Source organism: Apteryx mantelli, chromosome 4, assembly GCF_036417845.1.
Source record: "Apteryx mantelli isolate bAptMan1 chromosome 4, bAptMan1.hap1, whole genome shotgun sequence".
Lineage (NCBI taxonomy): Eukaryota > Metazoa > Chordata > Aves > Apterygiformes > Apterygidae > Apteryx > Apteryx mantelli.
In genome coordinates, this window is record NC_089981.1 from 71,687,101 (window position 1) to 71,707,542 (window position 20,442).

At 44.0% G+C, this 20,442-nt stretch overlaps 1 protein-coding gene across 1 annotated transcript in view; it reads right to left on the bottom strand.

The window, feature by feature from the left end:
* Positions 1-17,013: 17,013 nt before the first annotated feature.
* The window catches only part of CCDC88C (coiled-coil domain containing 88C), a 98,048-nt gene continuing 94,619 nt past the window's right edge, over positions 17,014-20,442 (bottom strand). The window contains exon 31 of the mRNA XM_067296940.1: positions 17,014-19,279. Coding sequence (XP_067153041.1) covers positions 18,266-19,279 — 1,014 coding nt within the window. The 3' untranslated portion in view covers positions 17,014-18,265. The remainder of the gene's footprint in view (positions 19,280-20,442) is intronic.

Below are 20,442 nucleotides of genomic sequence, written 5' to 3' on the forward strand. Positions count from 1 at the left end.
ACTGAGCCAAAGCACAGTCCTGCCACCTTTCCGGGGTATAACCGTGTATTGCTTGGCTCACTGACAGAAACTTCACTTGCTTTTAAGAATAAATAGATAAAAACTGAAACTCACCTGCGAGGAGAGTTTGTACAATGAGGCTTTCCCTGCAGCGTGAACAGCGCAAAACTTCCAGTGTCCTGGAGCTGGCTGGGGCTGCTGCCGAGGCTGCCCTCCTCCGAGCTGCGAGGGAGGCCAGCGGCGAAGCAGCGCCGGGGAGGAGGAGGAGGAGGAGGAGGAGGAGGAGGAGGAGACTGTGTTTCAGCTCCTGCGCTCTTTACAGTACAGCTGTGAAGGAGGCAGCCCAGCCCTCTCCTCCTCACCCACTCATTCATAAATGCGGGAGATGTGCGTGCCAACAGCAGATGCTAACTGCAGAGATGGCAGCACACAGCGCAGCGTTCGCGCCCACACCTACGGCACAGACACAAACCAGCGGAGACACCACGCTGCATGGTGACTGGTCAGAGCAGCTGAGGCACAGCCCAAATACTGCTGCTTGCAGCTTATCTAAACACACACAGCTGTTGGCTTGTGTAGGTATACTACAAAGTATACAGAGGGTTAGTGTTGCTACTACTGTTATTTATATTAAGTTGTTCCTAGAGCTTGCTGAAGTCAGACCTTCACTATCTGAAGCAACAGCTGATCTCTGCACAAGACAGCTTCTTCTCCGAACACGTGAGAGGCAAGGGCAAGGAGGCAGATGCTTCCTTCCTCTGTCTTTTAGGCAGCTACTGAACCAAGGCACAGCAGATTACAGGACTTGTCCAAGGTCATTCAGGACGACGGTAGCAGATGTAGAAGCTGACCTTCTGCTAACTCACACCACCACTCGTGCTCCTCCAGGACAGAAGTCTGCACTGTGGGTAAGTAGTGAACTGTCATTCAAACTAAAACCCACATACTCTTAAAAAACAGAGATATATGAATTACACCACTGAAGCTGGAGACAAGAGCGCGTATCAGTTTAGGTTTTGAACTGTGCATAACTCACCTCGTGCAGGACCCCTCGCCATGCTGCTGCGAGGACATGCAGTGACTCCCCGTTCTCAGCACAGCACCTGCAAAGAGAGCTCCGGTCTGCTCACTGTAAGGGCATGACAGTGCTCCAGAAGCAGCCAGAGACAGCAAGTCTGGAAATAGGAGCCTTGTGCTGGGTGCTCTGAGACCTGTTCTCTGTTTCCGTCTTGGTGGAAAGTGCAGGCTAACATAAGCAGATAAAAAAGAAAAAACTGAGGAGAGGATACAATGACATCCACAAAACTTGGAAATACTCCCATGGTACCCATGGGAGTACCCATGGGAGTACCCATGGGTAATGTCAGAACCAGCATCAAAAATAACTACTCTTTCCAAACACACACAAAGGGCTCTTCAGGCTACCAGATGGCAGAAACCTTCCTCTGCCAGGGCTTCTGATAGATCACGGATCTATTATTAGCTGCAGGGTCAAGGACCTCTGTGAGTTTTTGAGGAGGGTTGCAGGAGAAAAAATATGAAATTCTCAGACATTGCCTGAAAAGGCTGCAAAAAGCACAGAATGGTACCTTGCAGGCTCACGATGCTCCTTTGAGGATGGCAGAGATGCAGACAACATACCTGGCTCAGCAGGCAAAGCACAGATTCCTGGGAGCACAGCCAGAAGCTGAACAAGTTGATCTTGTGCAACGTTAAAGAACGTGAAGGGTTTGTATCAAATTTATCAGCACTAGTCAGAAACCCCCTCCCCTGCATTTAGTATTTTAAAAAATCACACAGACTGGGATCTTTCAAGGAAGCAAAGTAAAACATTAATTCACAGAATCACAGAATCACTGAGGTTGGAAGGGACCTCTGGAGATCATCTAGTCCAACCCCCCTGCTCAAGCAGGGTCACCTAGAGCACATTGCACAGGATCACGTCCAGGTGGGTTTTGAATATCTCCAGAGAAGGAGACTCGACCACCTCTCGGGGCAACCTGTTCCAGTGCGCTGTCACCCTCACAGTGAAAAAGTTTTTCCTCGTGTTCAGATGGAAGTGTCTGTGTTTCAGTTTGTGCCCATTGCCTCGCGTCCTGTCGCTTGGCAGCACTGAAAAGAGTCTGGTCCCATCCTCTTGACACCCTCCCTTCAGATACTTGTACACATTAATAAGATCCCCTCTCAGCCTTCTCTTCTCCAGGCTAAACAGGCCCAGCTCTCTCAGCCTTTCCTCATAAGAGAGATGCTCCAGTCCCCTAATCATCTTTGTAGCCCTTCGCTGCACTTGCTCCAGTAGTGCCACATCCCTCTTGTACTGGGGAGCCCAGAACTGGACGCAGTACTCCAGATGGGGCCTCAGCAGGACTGAGTAGAGGGGGAGGATCACCTCCCTCGACCTGCTGGCAACACTCTTCCTGATGCACCCCAGGATACCATTGGCCTTCTTGGCCACAAGGGCACATTGCTGCCTCATGCTTAACTTGGTGTCCACCAGAACTCCCAGGTCCTTCTCAGCAGAGCTGCTTTCCAGCAGGTCAACCCCCAGCCTGTATTGGTGCATGGGGTTATTCCTCCCCAGGTGCAGGACCCTGCACTTGCCTTTGTTGAACTTCATGAGGTTCCTCTCTGCCCACCTCTCCAGCCTGTCCAGGTCTCTCTGAATGGCAGCACAGCCCTCTGGTGTATCCGCCACTCCTCCCAGTTTTGTGTCCTCAGCAAACTTGCTGAGGGTGCACTCTGTCCCTTCATCCAGGTCACTGATGAAGAAGTTGAACAAGACTGGACCCAGTACTGACCCCTGGGGGACACCGCTAGCTACAGGCCAACTAGACTCTGCACCGCTGATCACAACTCTCTGAGCTCTGCCATTCAGCCAGTTCTCAATCCACCTCACTGTCCACTCATCTAACCCACACTTCCTGAGCTTGTCTATGAGGATGTTATGGGAGACAGTGTCGAAAGCCTTGCTGAAGTCTAGGTAGACAACATCCACTGCTCAATTCCAGTGCCTTTTAATCCACAATTATATACCCTTGGATATCCCAGCTCTTTTATTAGATTTAAAGAATATATAAAGCCTGATATTAATAAAATGAACTGCAGTTACTTCCTTGGCAATGGAAAAGGCTCCACAACTCTTCGATAAAGAGCAACAGGATTCCTGAATGCCTGCCAGGGGAAGAGACAACTTTGGTAACAAGCTCTCATTAACAGTTGTAGGGGAAGCATTTCTACCTCCTGCAGGATCCAGGCTGCAGATATCCTGAGTCAAGTCCAGAAAAGACTCATTGACATCGATTGCCCTCCTGGGTGCCACAAAAAGAGAAGTAATGCTGTGGGCAGTATCTCTTTTCTAGGTCCCACCATGGCTGCCATTTCCAGTGATGAGGAACACTGAGCACACTCAAACTGTTAGATATATGGGTGCTCAGAATACCCACAAAGCAGAGCCTTGGTCATCACACACAATTTATCTCCATTACAATGTGCTAAAAAGGCCAACTTTACCAACCTGGCTGGTAAATCAGGCCTTGCAGGTGAAGGGGAAATACTCACTTCTGCAAACATCCTCTTCCAAAAGTCACAGAGCAAAATAAACCCCAGGAAAATCCTGGTTTGCTTTACTTTCATCCAACTGCTACATTCTGCTTTTCTCAGCATGTAGCTGCTGTAAAGCAGCTCGTTGAAGTAAAGGGATTTGGGAAGTGCGTGAAGACCAGCTTGTTCCAAGGGGGCAGGACCAGTGTCTGCTGCAGAACACAGCCCCTGTCACACACAGAGCAATTGCACTTTGGGACCCATTTAAAACTCTAAAAATGAAAAGAAATGACATTTCTTGTAGCCTATTATCTCTATGAATAATACAGCAGCTATTAAAGCTGACAAATAGCTATTACTTGGTGCAAGTTGCAATTCTTCCTCCCCACCCCCCCCTTGCTTTAGTCAAATCATTTTAATGTTTGTAATGATTAAGTAACTCTGCTGAATAGAGTAACTCCTGACTTGCGTGTGTCACAACCAGAAGTGGCAGGCTTCGAAAAGAATGGAGATAAACTGTTACAGATGGTCAAAAATATCCTAGGCACCATAGAAGTACAAAGCTGGAAGGAGATCCTCTAGACCATCTCCTTACTCTGAGGCCCAATAAATAAAGCTAGACTATCCCCTCCAGAGCTTTAGCCTGTCCTCTTCAACTTCCACTGAAGAATATTCTACATCTCCTTTGGCAATGTGTCCATTGTGTGGTTAGGCTTATTCTTGGAAAGTTTTCCCTACTATTAAAATCTTAACCTTCCGTGTTTCAAATTCATTTAATTTCTTCCTGTCCTTCTATCCGTGGACATGGAAAACAGTCTATTGCTGCCTTTCTCTATGTTAATCTTTTAAATGTGTGAGGATTAACTATGCTGTCTCTCTTAGATAATAGTTTTCTAGACTAAAAACCCCATTCTTTCAGTCTTTTTCAGACCTCTGCTCACTCATGTCGGTCTCATTTCCAGTCCTTCACCACCTTTCTTTGACTGTAATCCAATGGAGGCTTTTCTGATGGAGCTGGCTCCATTTAACAGTCGGCTCCAACTAACTGATCAATGCTTTAAGGGTCAACTTTCCTTTGGAAGTTTGATTTAAATCCTTTCAAGCACCCTTTTCTGTGAGGAAAGGAGGAGAATAAATAACTCCTCTCTCTCTCACAGTGATAATCCACATGTACATTCATCCATTTTGTGGAGTTGAGAAACAACGACTGGATGCTGGTCTTCCTTTTTGTCTTGGTATCGTCTCTAGAGGCCTTGCAGGCCCACCTCTTATTCTGCACTGAGGGTTGCTACACAGAGGAAAGTTTCATTTATTTCAGCAGCCTGTGCAAGAGGGAACACCACTGCTGATTTCACTGCAGCCCATGCATCTTGCTTTGTGTCTTCCTCCTATTTTCTCTCAGTTCTGTTCATGTCCCAGTCTTTACAGCATAATGTTTTATTTTCAACTTTTTCCACAGGTTTCAGTTTTCACTTTTGCATTTCCTGCAGGGCACATGCACAGTCATCAGATCTGCACTCCAGGGGCCTCAGGGAGATGTGTGGACCAAGGATGTGCTGTATTTGCAAAACCTTTATGCCTAGAATGTGCTGTATGTGGTAAGCTTGACTCCAAGATTTCCCAGCAGAAAATGCCATTGACCTGGCCTGACATACATCTCAAACACCAAATAACCTCAGTCATCCAGGCCCCCTTTCTACCTCCAGAAGAAACTTCAGATCTCTCCCCTTTACATTGTACCACCAGCTGTCTGTCAGGTAAGACCTGCCCTCCTTCCTCTCAGTGTCCAGCTTCATGAGATTTCCTAGCTTCCCTTCCAAAGCCCACAAGGCTCCCATTCCCCCAAACTCAGCTTGGGCTTAGTTCTGTCTTTCAAGCCAACAGAAAAGCACCAAGCCTGTATCCCCCAGAAATATAAAGAAAGAGAAGAGGCCAAAATATTCACTGAGCAGAGTACCATGTGCAACAGTGCTCTGCTGGCAGTGTGACTGGATTTTGACAAAACCAGTATCAATGAAAAGTACTGGCCAGGAGAACTGAGCCAATACAGTGACAATAGGTAGGGTCTGCAGCTGTGGTCACCAGCAAGCAATATCTCAATTATCCTCCTGCGGCCTCTCATATGTCATGCTGGCTACTTGTGAGCTTCCATCCATCAAATGCTGAATCTGTGAAGACATACCCAATCCTTAAGATTTTCATTTCTACTAAAAATGTCTATTGGCCACTAAGCCTACACACTGGTGTCTGCTACCTCCCTTTCCCCTGAGACCATTTTTACTCGTTTGCTGTCATGCTCAGAGAAAGAGACAAGTCAGGACACATACAAGACTCCTCTCTCACCTTCCACTAGCAGTGAGCAGCACCTTTCACCTGACCCTGCTCTTCTGAGTTAGTGCCTCAGTTTTATTACACATGGACGAGCACAACTCTGGCAGGTTATCAGACTCCACAAGGCTGGAAATGCAAACCAGTGCCAGGCAATTTGGCTCGGGTTACTGATGCCTTCAAAACTCACCTTACCTTATCCCTTTCCAGGGATTCACCTTGAAAAGTGTCCTTCAGCAGGTATAAATTCTCTCCTGGCTCACAGGTTACCAAACTGGCTCCCACTTGACACCTTCAGCAGCTACCTTCTGGTAGACAGAAAAAAGGCTGACAACACTTCTGGGAAAAAGCTGAAGATCTTCTGCCACAAATTAAAGCTCAGCATGGCAACACAGGCTGAGACTATCTCAGCTTGCTCAGGAATGTGTAACCCTGTGATCATTAGGACTTTCTCTCCACTCTCACCATGCTGCTGATTCCCAAGGTTCTTTGAAATGTAAATTCAGAAATGCTCGTAATTCCTTACTTCTGCCCCACCTCACCTCAGCTAAGGTGATCTAGCTGATGTTGACATCTCACATGGGTTATACTCACTGGTAACTTTCTTTACAAAGCTGGTTTTCCTGGTATCCTCTCTGCTGGAAGGGTAGGAAAGACTCAGTGATCCAGATGTGGATGGCAAACCATCCCCACAGTCTCTGACAGAGTGTTTTGCCTCTCTGGTTTCTCCCTGAGGCAGGAACATGTTTCATTTACACCGAGGGAGTAATTTAACCCTCTTTCGCTCCTAGATGGCAAGCATCCAAGGCAGAGACTTCATTTCACATCCTAGAAATAGGTTTCATGTGGCCTAACTTGATCCTTACTAGCACTGTAAAGTGTCTACATATGGCTGAGCAGTCATTGTCCCTTGATAGCTCATGGAGAAGAATAAGAAGGGTGAGCTGACCAGCATTAGAATGAGCCCTTGTGGTACAACAGGAGGTACCTGGTTCTCTTTTGCCTATAAAAGGAGAAAGGCTCTCAGTCTTGGAGAGTGAGCTTTTAAATGTGTGGAGTTAGATGAGAACAATCTCACCTAGACATCCAGAAAGCTCTGTTTCTGTTCACAGGACTGCACACCACAAAAACACCAACAGAACAAAAGCCAAAAGTGCAGGAATTTCTATGCAAAGACTATCAGAGTGATTAACAGGTTTTGTCAAAATCTAGGAGCAGATTTTGTCAAAAACTACGTGTAGTAAAATCATTTGTAGTGATCAGAACTACTCCAGAGTCCAAGCTGAAATATTTCTGTTCTTTCTATCTGTAGAACAACTGGCTGAATTCATCCTCTCACCTCCTATTATGCCATTAAAGAGACACTGGGTTTGACATGTGGCCCTGCAGTTACTACTTGCATGAAGGACTCCAAGACCCACCCGTGGATGATTGTGCATGTGTTGGGAGTAACTAGCTTGAATCACCACAAATGTCCATGTGGGCTTCCACTTAGAGATGGAAAACAAGGCTGGTAATAGGTAAGTGGAGTACTTCAAGAGGGATAGCCATGTGGATTTGAATTCCTGTGCTCCTTTTCTTCCTCCTGTTAGTATGGATCTGAGAATTTTAGACTGAGGAGAACTGTGGTCATAAGGTGGTCCATATACCAGTGCCTCAAAGCAAGGGGGAAGACAGGGCCTAAACACCCTTGAACCAACACTTCAAGGGCAAAAAAAATCCCTGGTCTTCAGAAACTGCAGTAGAGAGTCAAAGTATAAACGTACGCAGCTCTCCAGTTACTGGCTTTTCCCTCTTTGTAAAACATTGCTACAAAGAGATGATGCTAAGAAAACAGACTGAGGTTACTGATTTAATTTAATTTTTTTTTCTCACCTTCAATTTTAGATTCTCTTTTACGATATAGTCTCCTTTTCAAAATAAACATTGGCTGTTTAGAAGTTAAACATTCAATCTGTTAGAATTTAACACATGAAGAGAATATTTCTCTTGATTTTAGTTAGAAAACAGCATGTGTCAAATTTCATCCAGTAAAATCTTGTTAGTATCTGTTACCATTTATTTGCCTGATTACATAAAGAAGGAAACAAGCACAAGTTCATTGGAGCGCCACATGCAGAGCAGGGTGGGAGATTGAAGGGATTCAGGATCTGCCAAATGGAACTCTGTTACCGTTGATAGGGCTGGTTAAATAAACAAGGAAATGGATTCTTGTTCATGGGAGCCAAATGTGAATAGGACTGGGCTTCAGGAATTCAAGGTTTTCTCAGTTAAAGAAGCCAAAATAAGCAAGGAAGGAAACTCTAAAACAAAGAAAATGATGCGGAGAGTCTTATTGTTAAATATACTTACGATTAAATAGAAGAAAATTGCCTCAATATACAAAAAGTGATACCCACATACAAAAAGTGATATGAACCTTCTTAAATGCATCTATCACCTTATTATCATTTTTAAGGACTAACAATTTCTCATAGAACTTTAACAAAGATACTGCTGGATATAAAATGTCTAATGAATTGGCTTAAAAATTGTTATGAGACCTTGCATTAAAATCCTGTTACATTAAGTAGAACTTCTATATTCATTTTGATGAAGAAATTTTTGAAAGATGTCTCAATAAGTATGAATAAACATATTTTGAAATCTGAAAACAAGATTTAAAAAGAAATTGGCTCTAGAAGTCATGCAAACATATTTTCTGCACCACAAATACCCACAGTGGTTTATAGTGCATGGTGTATTTCCTGCCTCAAGGCTCGGGTATCAGTCATCACAAACAGGGCAAAACAGAGCAATACAGATGAGCTAAAGGAGGATGTGGGCAAGAGATATGATGAGAAGACAGTGACCATAGTGCACGCGATGGAGAGATGTGAGGGAGGAAACGCCTCTTGAATGGCTCAGACTGCAGGATTTGTACACAATGTTTGAGTAGCACAACAGAAAGCAAGGATGAGGCAAGGGAGGAGTATGGGGAATGTTTGAGACAACAGTGGATAGAGAAAGAGCTAAGGAAGCATCAGAAAGCACTGAGAACGGGTACTGAGGTGAGAACAGGATTACCTATTGATATCAAGACTTGAATGTGATTGTGTAAGAAAGACTAAGTCATTGCTAGTCTGTCAAGGGTGGACAGGTACAAAAAGATGACAACAGCAAGGAAAGGTGGCAAAAAGATGAGAGCTGGCTGATGGATGACTACATCCTTCAGCAATAGAGGTGAGCATGGAAAAGGTAGAGAAAGCTGGAAAAAGATCTGGAAGGAAACAGGATTTAAAAATGAATTAAGAGTAGAACATAGTTAAAGATAACAGTCTGGGTTGAAGAATATAAAGGTCTCTAGGGCTGGAGAGGAGAAGTCATGAAGGAAGGAAAGTTGTTGGAGATTAGGTGGGCTTGGCCAGACTGTGGCAGCTGGTTGTACTGTCTGAGCTGTAGGACAGGATCTAGCAAGAGGACTCCACTGTTTGCACGTTTCACACAGTGTCCTGCTAACATGAATGTGGCTGCTGTTGGCAGAAGTGGTCTTAAGGGCATACAACAACATTGAAAATATACTTTTCCCCACCAAATGTACATTTCCTACCTCCTTTAAGCTCTACTATTCAGGAACAAGAGAAAATTATGTGAAAGCATAAGCAATAGAAAGTATCAACAGCATATGAAGATCCTATTGGCCAATGAAGGTACCAAGGCCTAATTCTGGAGTGCTATACATTAGTCCCTCCATCAGATACTGATTTAACTCTTTTATGTCCATACTGATCTAAAACTAGTCTACCTGAAGGAGGACAAAGGAGGGACTCCCTATCTACACAAGATTACCAACTTTAGCTTAATTTTAGCTAAATCTCAACTAAACTGATACAAGGTCCATTCTACACAGCCCATGCCCACCTGCTTTTCTCCATTTGCCTTCTGCATTGCTGTGAGCAATGCTCACAAAAAATTGCAGTCCTAATAATGTTTCAAAGATTTTCCCTTTACAGTAGTTTCCCTGATTCTCAGTCCTTTTTTCACTCACAAATAGCCAAAGAGGTCCTACACAAGCTAGCTCAAGCTAACTGGGAGTTCTTCTTTTGCTGTAGAGTGCTGAGATGCTGCAGGAAAATGTTCCTGGGTAACCAGTGGCCCTGAAAAATATACATCCCTGGATTAAGCGTTTTATGTGTTCACAGCGCACGCACATGTAAATTCCAAGTTTTGGTTAACTAGAGAAAAAAAGCCTCTTTCAAAGGTGCAGGGAGACATTTCTTATGGGTTTAGCAAGAACTGAATAGCCTTGGTCAGAGATATTTAAAGCAGCAAGGAAACATAACCCTCCAAGTCCCATAACCTTCAAAACACCCTGCAGAATGGTAAAACAATCAGACTAGAAACACTACAAAATGCTCACTTCAGTCTTTTGCAGACATTCCTTCCTACTTACTTCTTGCAGAAAACTCCCTCTTCCCTCCAATGCAAGTCTCTAGAGATGCCTGAGCAGTCCACTTGGGAGTTCTGGTTCTCCAGCTGCAATATCCTTCTCAAACTCTCATGTTCTTCCTTAGCAAGTGTAATTCTTATTTTTTTCCACACAAACTGTGCTTTACTTACCACTAACATGTCTTACATCTCTAGAGCATGCCAGGTACTGAAAAAGCAAGTTAGGTGATCTTTGACTCTCAAAGATTTCAGGGATTTTCACAAGGAGGAGGCTCCTAGTCCTGTAGCCTAGCATTCCTCCATCCCGACTGGGGAGGCAGCCAATGTCTGATATAGAGAGGAGGGGGAGTCTTTTAGAATTTACCTAATGATGGGTTTTGAAACAGAGGACGTTAAGTTCTCCCATGAACTATGAAGCATGGAGCAAAAAAATTAAAGCTCTGTGATATTATCTTCCTCTATTTGAGTCCATAATTGCCTGCAGCAATAGGTTCCATCACCAGCTTTTTTCCCCCCTTCCTAAACACTCCTTACTTTATCATAACATTCACATCACTATAGGATGTCACTTCACTGAAGAGGGAATTAGACTCTTTACGTCTTCCCCCACATGCTTTTCACCAGCTAATATCAACGTTTAAATCTGTTACCTTTGTCATTCTGGCATGTAAAAACACACATTACAAACTTTGGCATAGCCTCATCATCAGAGCTAGACTCAGTTACGATGAACCTTTGTTAAAAATGTGCAAGTATTTTAACTGGAGCTGATCAGAACAGCATCTAGGAATGATACAGAGACCTGAAATTAGTTTCCATGGTATTCTGTAGTTTGTTTTGGACACATTTTATGTTCCTACTTTCTGTGGAATAACCACATTTTCCACATTAACCACACTGGGGGCAGCCTAGGCTGCAGTGACCATGAGATGGTGGAGTTCAGGATCCTGCGAGGAGGCAGCAGGGCACCAAGTAGGATCGCAACCCTGGACTTCAGGAGAGCAAACTTTGGCCTCTTCAGGGACCTACTTGGAGGAATCCCATGGGTTAGGGCCCTAGAAGGAAGGGGGGTCCAAGACAGCTGGTTAATACTCAAACATCACTTCCTCCAGGCTCAAGAACAGTGCATCCCTTTGAGTAGGAAGTCAAGCAAAGGAGGTAGGAGACCTGCATGGATGAGCAAGGAGCTCCTGGCAAAACTCAACCTGAAGAAGGAAGTATACAGAAAGTGGAAAGGGGGACAGGCCACTTGGGAGGAATATGGGAACGTTGTCAGAGTATGCAGGGATGCAATGAGGAAGGCTAAGGCCCATTTAGAATTAAATCTGGCAAGAGATGTCAAGGACAGCAAGAAGGGCTTCTTCAAATACATCAGTAGCAAGAGGAAGACTAGGGAAAATGTGGGCCCTTTGCTGAATGGGGTGGGTGCCCTGGTGACAAAGGATGCAGAGAAGGCAGAGTTACTGAATGCCTTCTTTGCTTCAGTCTTTACTGCTCAGGCCAGCCCTCAGGAACCCCAGACCCTGGAGGCAAGAGAGAAAGTCTGGAGAGAGGAAGACTTTCCCTTGGTCGAGGAGGATCGGGTTAGAGATCATTTAAGCAAACTTGACACCCACAAATCCATGGGCCCCGATGGGATGCACCACGAGTGCTGAGGGAGCTGGCGGATGTTATTGCTAAGCCACTCTCCATCATCTTTGAAAGGTCCTGGAGAACAGGAGAGGTGCCTGAAGACTGGAAGAAAGCCAGTGTCACCCCAGTCTTCAAAAAGGGCAAGGACCACCCAGGGAACTACAGGCCAGTCAGCCTCACCTGCATCCCTGGAAAGGTGATGGAGCAGCTCATCCTGGAGGCCATCTCCACGCATGTGGAGGACAAGAAGGTGATCAGGAGTAGTCAGCATGGCTTCACCAAGGGGAAATCATGCCTAACCAATCTGATAGCCTTCTCTGATGGAATGACTGGCTGGGTAGATGAGGGGAGAGCAGTGGATGTTGTCTACCTTGACTTCAGCAAGGCTTTTGACACCGTCTCCCATAACATCCTCATAGACAAGCTCAGGAAGTGTGGGTTAGATGAGTGGACAGTGAGGTGGATTGAGAACTGGCTGAATGGCAGAGCTCAGAGAGTTGTGATCAGTGGCACAGAGTCTAGTTGGAGGCCTGTAGCTAGCGGTGTCCCCCAGGGGTCAGTACTGGGTCCAGTCTTGTTCAACTTCTTCATCAATGACCTGGATGAAGGACAGAGTGCACCCTCAGCAAGTTTGCTGAGGACACAAAACTGGGAGGAGTGGCGGATACACCAGAGGGCTGTGCTGCCATTCAGAGAGACCTGGACAGGCTGGAGAGGTGGGCAGAGAGGAACCTCATGAAGTTCAACAAAGGCAAGTGCAGGGTCCTGCACCTGGGGAGGAATAACCCCATGCACCAATACAGGCTGGGGGTTGACCTGCTGGAAAGCAGCTCTGCTGAGAAGGACCTGGGAGTGCTGGTGGACACCAAGTTAAGCATGAGGCAGCAATGTGCCCTTGTGGCCAAGAAGGCCAATGGTATCCTGGGGTGCATCAGGAAGAGTGTTGCCAGCAGGTCGAGGGAGGTGATCCTCCCCCTCTACTCAGCCCTGCTGAGGCCCCATCTGGAGTACTGCGTCCAGTTCTGGGCTCCCCAGTACAAGAGGGATGTGGCACTACTGGAGCAAGTGCAGCGAAGGGCTACAAAGATGATTAGGGGACTGGAGCATCTCTCTTATGAGGAAAGGCTGAGAGAGCTGGGCCTGTTTAGCCTGGAGAAGAGAAGGCTGAGAGGGGATCTTATTAATGTGTACAAGTATCTGAAGGGAGGGTGTCAAGAGGATGGGACCAGACTCTTTTCAGTGCTGCCAAGCGACAGGACGCGAGGCAATGGGCACAAACTGAAACACAGACACTTCCATCTGAACACGAGGAAAAACTTTTTCACTGTGAGGGCGACAGAGCACTGGAACAGGTTGCCCAGAGAGGCTGTGGAGTCTCCTTCTCTGGAGATATTCAAAACCCGCCTGGACACGATCCTGTGCAATGTGCTCTAGGTGACCCTGCTTGAGCAGGGGGGTTGGACTAGATGATCTCCAGAGGTCCCTTCCAACCTCAACCATTCTGTGATTCTGTGATTTTCACTGTCTTGTCCTCAGTAGAATCCAATTTCCTTTAAATCTTTTTTTCTTTAAAAAAAAAAAAAAAGTTAAAAAATAAACTAATAAACTGTTCCTTTCACTGACTCAACAGGGATACGTCCAGGCAGTCTGCTATTGTGTTCCTCACTTATCCATGTTACTGTTTAACAGGACTCTTAACAATCCTCCAAATCTGAATTAACTTCAAGTGTATGTCACATTTCATCACCTGACATTTCACTGTCCTTAGGACCCATGTTGGCCTTTAAGGACTTCTCCTTTTGCACAGCATTTAAACAGCAGCTCTCTGTTGTCCACTCTTGTTCTCTTTATACTTTTGGAGAATTCCTTACCCCTGGAAAAAACATGCAAGTTTTGCAAAATTTGCCAGAGCTTCACCCACAGTCACCTCAAAACTAATGCCAGCACTTTCTTAAACCATAATAGTTTTTCTCATCATTTTCCAGCTGATACCACACTCTCTTGTGACAGCCTCTAGTATGAGCTTTAAAGATAGGCCTGCAAGGCACAGTCTATTTCTCCAGTCTAGTGACTCTTCATAGTGATAAATTGATTCATTGTTTTTAGTAACGGAACTATTTCACTCTGCACTGTCCGCTCAGGTTAATTCTGCCTAGTACTGGTGATCTGTAACAACATTCTTAAGTTTTCCACCTTGTCTTGAACATCTCCACTGCTGGCAGGATCAGATTCCACAACTCTGATCAGCAGAGAGGCAATCGTCAAGATAGAATTTCTTGGTGAAGCTTACCACCACTGACAATTTTATTTTTCTTTTATTGGTGCATTTAAAAAAAATGCAAAAACACAATTCAAATGCTTGAAGTCCAGTTATGTTATTTTTTTCTTTAATTATTAAAAGTTGTGTTAATCTCTTATCCTCTTTATATTCACTATAATCCAGGTTGTAGATCAATCATCTCACATCAACTAACAATTTCTGCAGCATGTTTTTGATGTCTTAATTTACCTTTAGCTGAACTTTTAATATGACCCCACACATCTGGATGATCAGAAATAATTTCCAATTGGACCATGCACATTGGTGTGTCATTATTCTAAACTAAGTATTGTTATCCATTTATACAAAGGACTCACACTTGTAACTTCCAATATTAAAAATAGCTTCCATTTTTTATTCCTCTTTTGGAGATTTTATGTTCAAATCATAATTAACTGAAATAATAAAAAAAGATCTGTTCACTTCACAGCCAGCTCCCAAGTTTGAGGAAGAGCAGTAGAATATCCCATAGGAAAAAGGTTTTCATGACAAGATTTCTCTGCAAAGGATCTGGGCTTCAGATTTCTTGATAAGGAGATATTCTGTCACTGCAGAACATGTGCTTCCTTAGAAGTAGTTTTTACACAGCAGCAGCTTTTTCTTTTTCTCCTTCTTCTTGAGAATACCCTGGTCATGTAGAGCATGCAACTTTAAACAAAATTTCCTTTGCTTATTTCAGAGTTTGAACATATAGCAGAGAGCGAGTATTTTCACAGGCACGAGCACTTGACTTCTTAAGAAACCTATCAGCCTGCCTAACAATCTACCTAGGATGGGATCCCCTTCAAAAATCCATCCTTTAATACAAAACTTGATCCACAGAAATAATGAGCCATGTCTATAAGTTGAGATACTCCATTATTGAACAGCGATTCATGTTACTTGAATTATTACATTCAAAGCCACTCACAGCACTATGTAGCACACAAAAATAATAACCCAATCTCCAGAGAGCAGGCACTTCCCTGTATCTCAGGAAATACCAGCATCCTACAGCCCCGGCCATGCAAAGGGTGAAGAAAACCTGGTGTGCTGAAATCCTAGGGCTCCTTTGGAAAGAGATCCCCTTCCCCAAGGCTCAGCACATACCAGAGCACAGGTCCAGCTGAAGGTGTATCAGCTCACTACCATTACCTGCCATTTCCATGGTTGGGGCCCAACCACTTGACCACACAAGGCCCTACACTTTGAGACTCTGGGGACTTCTAAGTTGTACAGATTGAAATAGCTACAATTTCATTGCTGTTCCCCTTTTATTCTTGGAAAGAATTGAAAAGCCTGAAGTGGTTAGGCTACTCTACCCCTTCCACTTTTCCCTCCCAGGAAACTGTCTCTTGGCAGCTTTTGCCACCTCACGTTATCTGGCGTCCCACAGGATCTTTATCTGCCCAGCTCCACTCGCACAAAGACCGTAGGATTTGCTGACTACTCTCTCTCTCCTTCTGTAAACATAATTGATTTCTCTCCCAGGCTAGCTGTGACCCAGAAACACCCATTTATCCTACTGAAGACTGTCCTGGGTACCCCAGTAAGGCAAAGAGCAATAACATCTTCACTATGGGCAGGCCCTGTTCTCCCTCCTGCTGGATCCCTTACCTGGTCACGTAGCGCGCAGTGGGAGCCCTCTGCAACAAAGGTCTGGGAGTCAATGACTCTATCAAAGAACAGTTGAAAACAATTAATTAATTAATTGAGCAAAATGTAGAATAACTGCATCTGTCCTAGCAGGAGAGTCACCTTTACTGAAACTCTCCTTAAAGTTCTCATGAAGGCCCAAGTGGTACATACAGCACCACGTGTTTCAACAAGTAGCTGGAAGTGGCTTTGCTTTTAAAGTTTAAGATTAGTTGTTCTGTGTTAATAGTCTGTATTTAACATTATGTAGTACATTCCAAGTGGGGAATAAGTATTAAGTATGTTTTTATTCAAACTCACTGGTACTGATAAAGTAATGAGTAGGTATCATCCCCCCCCTCCCCACAATACCACATTTGTAAATAATTCAGAACACGACAATTCAGGTTTAAGTGATCAGGCAAGTATTTACAGCAAAGCAGATCTAAAATGACTGTTTACTCACAGATTATCTCCTCAGCAGTTTAGCCTGCCAGCTATCAAGCACATGACTTGAGAAAGGAAGCAAAACAAGGGAGAAAAACCTGCCTTCCACCTGCAGTGATCTGGCAAAATCAAAGTGGAGAAGGAATTTCTGGAAGAGAAATTTCAGTTCACAGAAAACACTGAAGATGTTTTAAAATTGCTGTATATCACATCATTTTAAATTTATCACTAAACTATGGCTTGCAATTAAAATAGATAAGGCAGTAAGTCCTTTTAACATTCTCTTTGTGTCTGAAGATAAATAACTTTTCACTTTTGTAAAGTATCCTGGAGAGTTTAGCATGAAACAGACTATAAATGCAGACATGTTCAAAATCAACAGTGTGCTTGGGCACTTTTGAGGTGGTCAGAGAAGCTTAAATTTAATGGTCTGCTTCTACAATGACCTGGAAGCCACTTAATTTGCTTGATTAATCTTCCTATTGTCCTCAATAAGGTAGTTACAATCAAAACGAAAGATTTCTGATACAGCTTTTATGACATTATAAAAACAAATGCAACTATGCTGGATAGGAAAATGAATCAGTATTAAGTGAGGTTTACATGAAGCGACTGCTGACAGATCTCCCTCCAATACCATGAATCCACCTCTGCCCCCGCCCCCCAAGGAAAAAAGTTAAAAGAAAACAAATTGATGTTTTATCTTTATTATAAACAATTTTGTAGTTTCCAGAATGTGATTACTACATACTAGATAACAAAAACATCCTTAGTTTTATCTTTTACTAGATTAAATCAGAACCAGAAAACCAGAAATATTTATTATCTTTTAGGTATTTAGTCTACCGTAAGAAAAAAAAAACACATTTACAAACAAAGAATTAAAAATGCACATTTGATCATATATACATAAGCAGCTGATGAAACTCTGGACGGACAGTTACAAGGAACTTCTTTGCACATAAATAGATTTTTAAAAGTATATTTCTTTCACGTGTATACAAAATTATTTTGCTTTTGATACTGAGCCAAGTTCTCAGAGACATAAACAAGGATTTTCTAAGAGATGGATTCCCACGTATTACTTAGGATGTGGGCAGTCATGCACCCAAGGATGTAATAATACAATTTACACAGCATTCCTATACAATACTTGAGCTCTTTATATACATACTTACAAGTCACTTTTGTACATGAGATGCCATCTTTGCAATTGAAATGACATCTCCCCTGAAAAGGCTGTTAGTTCCAGTGTTTGTATAAAACAAAAAACAAGTTTCAAAAGGCAGCACCACCAACCTCTCTGTGCTTGGACAGTCCCAGTGGGGAAGGTTAAGATGTGACCCTCGAATTCTATGCTTTGCATCTCTAAAAAGGGGCTGTGGTGAGGAGAATTGATTTTAACAGATCTGTGGCTAAAGCCACACACTTTTGCTCTTCAGTTTTCTCTTTAAGCTACTGCAAGTGGTTGGTTCTGTCTTCTGGGGAGAAGTTTGGCTTTTACATGACCTTTTCAGTATGGTTTAAGTTATTTATCAGGGGGCATGGGGGGGGCAGGGCACAGGACTCAGCACACATGTGACCTGTGAAACTCTTCTTTAATGCAGGTAGGAGGGGTGCACAGTGCTGTGACGACAGGGCAGGCCTGATTTTTAGAGGACCCTGCAGGTGTCTCCTGGAGCAGGGAAAGCTCAGCATGTCTGAGAATCAGGTGCAAAGCCTGCTGTGGGATTAGGTCAGGTTTCCACTCTGTTTTAGGCACAATAGTGTCACAAGAAGAGCCAGTGTTTTGCTCCTTGTTTCTTTTAATCGTAGAAATTACTAGAAAACAGTAGTTGGAGAACATTCAGGTCAGTGTGCAGGTGACACCCTTTAAGATCTAGCACAGCGTCTAGATGAACACTATGCCAGACACTGGCAGCGCCAAACATATATACTACCAGCTGCATCTGTGGCTTACACACACCCATACTCATACCAAACTGTTTGCTGATCTCCCTGGGGGTCCGAAGAGCCAGGAGTGCTGTTGGAGCTGCTTCCTCTCAGAGGTTCCTCCATAGCCCCAGTGCTGCATTCTGGCAGCTTACCCTGGCACTTGGTATGGAGGGCATCCCCCTGGCCTTGTCCCAGAGAAGTATTTCCGTCAGTGCTACTGGGAACAGCTCTGGCAGGGGTCACTGTGGCCACCTCCCCAGGACGAGGGGCTGACTTGGGCTTGACTTTAGAGGGAGTGTGGGGTGCAGATGAGTAGTGTTGCCCAGGGTTCACTCGCTCCTGTTGCTGCACATTCAGATTGCTGGTGGATGCAGTGGGTGAGGCAGAAAACTGATGGAAGGAGAGCGGCCTCTCGTCTTTCGGTGGGGCTAGGGAAAGGCGCCTCACATCAAGCTGCCGACAACGAGAATCAATACCTTGCAAGGAACCTGCCACCTTTGCAGACTGTGGCCTCTCTCTTAAGGTTGCCTGGGAGCTGGTTGGCACAGAAACCCTAGAGGCCTGACTGACAGTGTCCTTGCCTCCACGCAGGTCTGTTGCTGACTTCTGGGGGCTCTCCTGTCTGTATGTCTCCGGGCCGGTGGCTCTGAGGAGGTCTGCAGAGGCTAAACTAAATGCCCTGCTCACTGATGTGCTCCTTCGGCTTGTGGTTCCAGGTTGTTGCGATTGTGCCATCTGCCGCATCCCACTGACAGGCTGGTGCTGTGGTGTATGAGGAAGCTTAAGGGACCCCTGGGAGTTTGTCAGAGGCTCGGGTTCAACTTGTCTGAGGTTTGGCTTCACATAATTCCCAGGCTTAGACATTCTTCCTTCTTCATTGGCAATGGTCATCTTTACAGTTGGAGAAACATGACTAGCGGGCATCTTAGCAGCCTCCTTTCTGGACGAATGAACCAGCAGGCTTCCAGTAGCTGAAGGCTCATTTGGTTTCCTAAAATAATCACTCAGCAAATCATCTCTGCTACTGGAGGTGTCCTGGTGTGAGAAAATATGCAAATGACATTAACAACAATAATTTTTGTGTAAAGAATCACGCAGAGCTTTGTGGTCAAACAATTTTCTCTCCCACTCATTTGTATATAGGGACCCTAAAGACCCAAATACAACTATGGATTTTATATCTAAAAGCTGGGAACAGATGATAAAAATACTTAAAATGGATATATATCCAAATCAAAGAGTTACATACTCATCATAATTAGATTGTGACAGCCTTGTTTGCCAGATTAATTGTCATAAATTAAAAAAATTCATCTCAATAGCAACCTGGGCAGCAGCTCTTTTGCTTCCTTTGACATCAGCAATTGTCATCACAGCATTAACGCCATATTAATGACATCAGCCATTAGTATCAGCAGGTATCAGTGATGGCCTGTCATTTTTAAGGATGCAATTCCTCTGGATAACACTCTACTGTAACATCAGGGATGTAACAGAGTACCTAATATTGTGCTAGCATTGCAAGAAAGATTAATTGCTTCTCCATTCATTCCCCTCAGCTCTCACGGTCAATATACTACATCTGTTAAAGGCTGCATGTACAATACACTGAAATACACAAAAAATAATTACAAAAATAGAGAAACAATTTCTTGCCCAGAATTAACTTGAAAATTTCAAAGTCAGACAATTACACTGGCTGTAAAAGAAAATGTATAATGAAAGTTCCATGGGAACAGTCCATGCAAACCATCAGCTGCCACTGACTATTAGTATGAGGCATGCTGGGAATAGTTAAAGGGCAAGCTGGCTGTATGAATAATGTGCTGAAACGAGCTCATGAAGTTTATTTCTCTCCTCTTCTCTAGGGAGCAGGCTAAGGCTTAATATATTCATTTCATTAGAGTTCCAAAAGTTTCATCCAGTCACAAAACTCATTTGCTAGAAGTGAACACTATCAGTGGTAATAGTGGTTAAAATACAGCTAGAAAATTTCTATGCTCAACTAAATGTTAAAGGGTTAGGGTTATTTTTAAACTGCTGTTGCGCCCAATAACATTACAGAATTACTAATCCTCAAAAAACATTACGGTTATGAACAAGCACTGGAAATTATGAGCAATTAATGCAAGTGAACTGGCAGCCTTAGTCTTTAAAGTAACAGCCAAGAGTTACAATATGCTTTTTATAGGTATTAA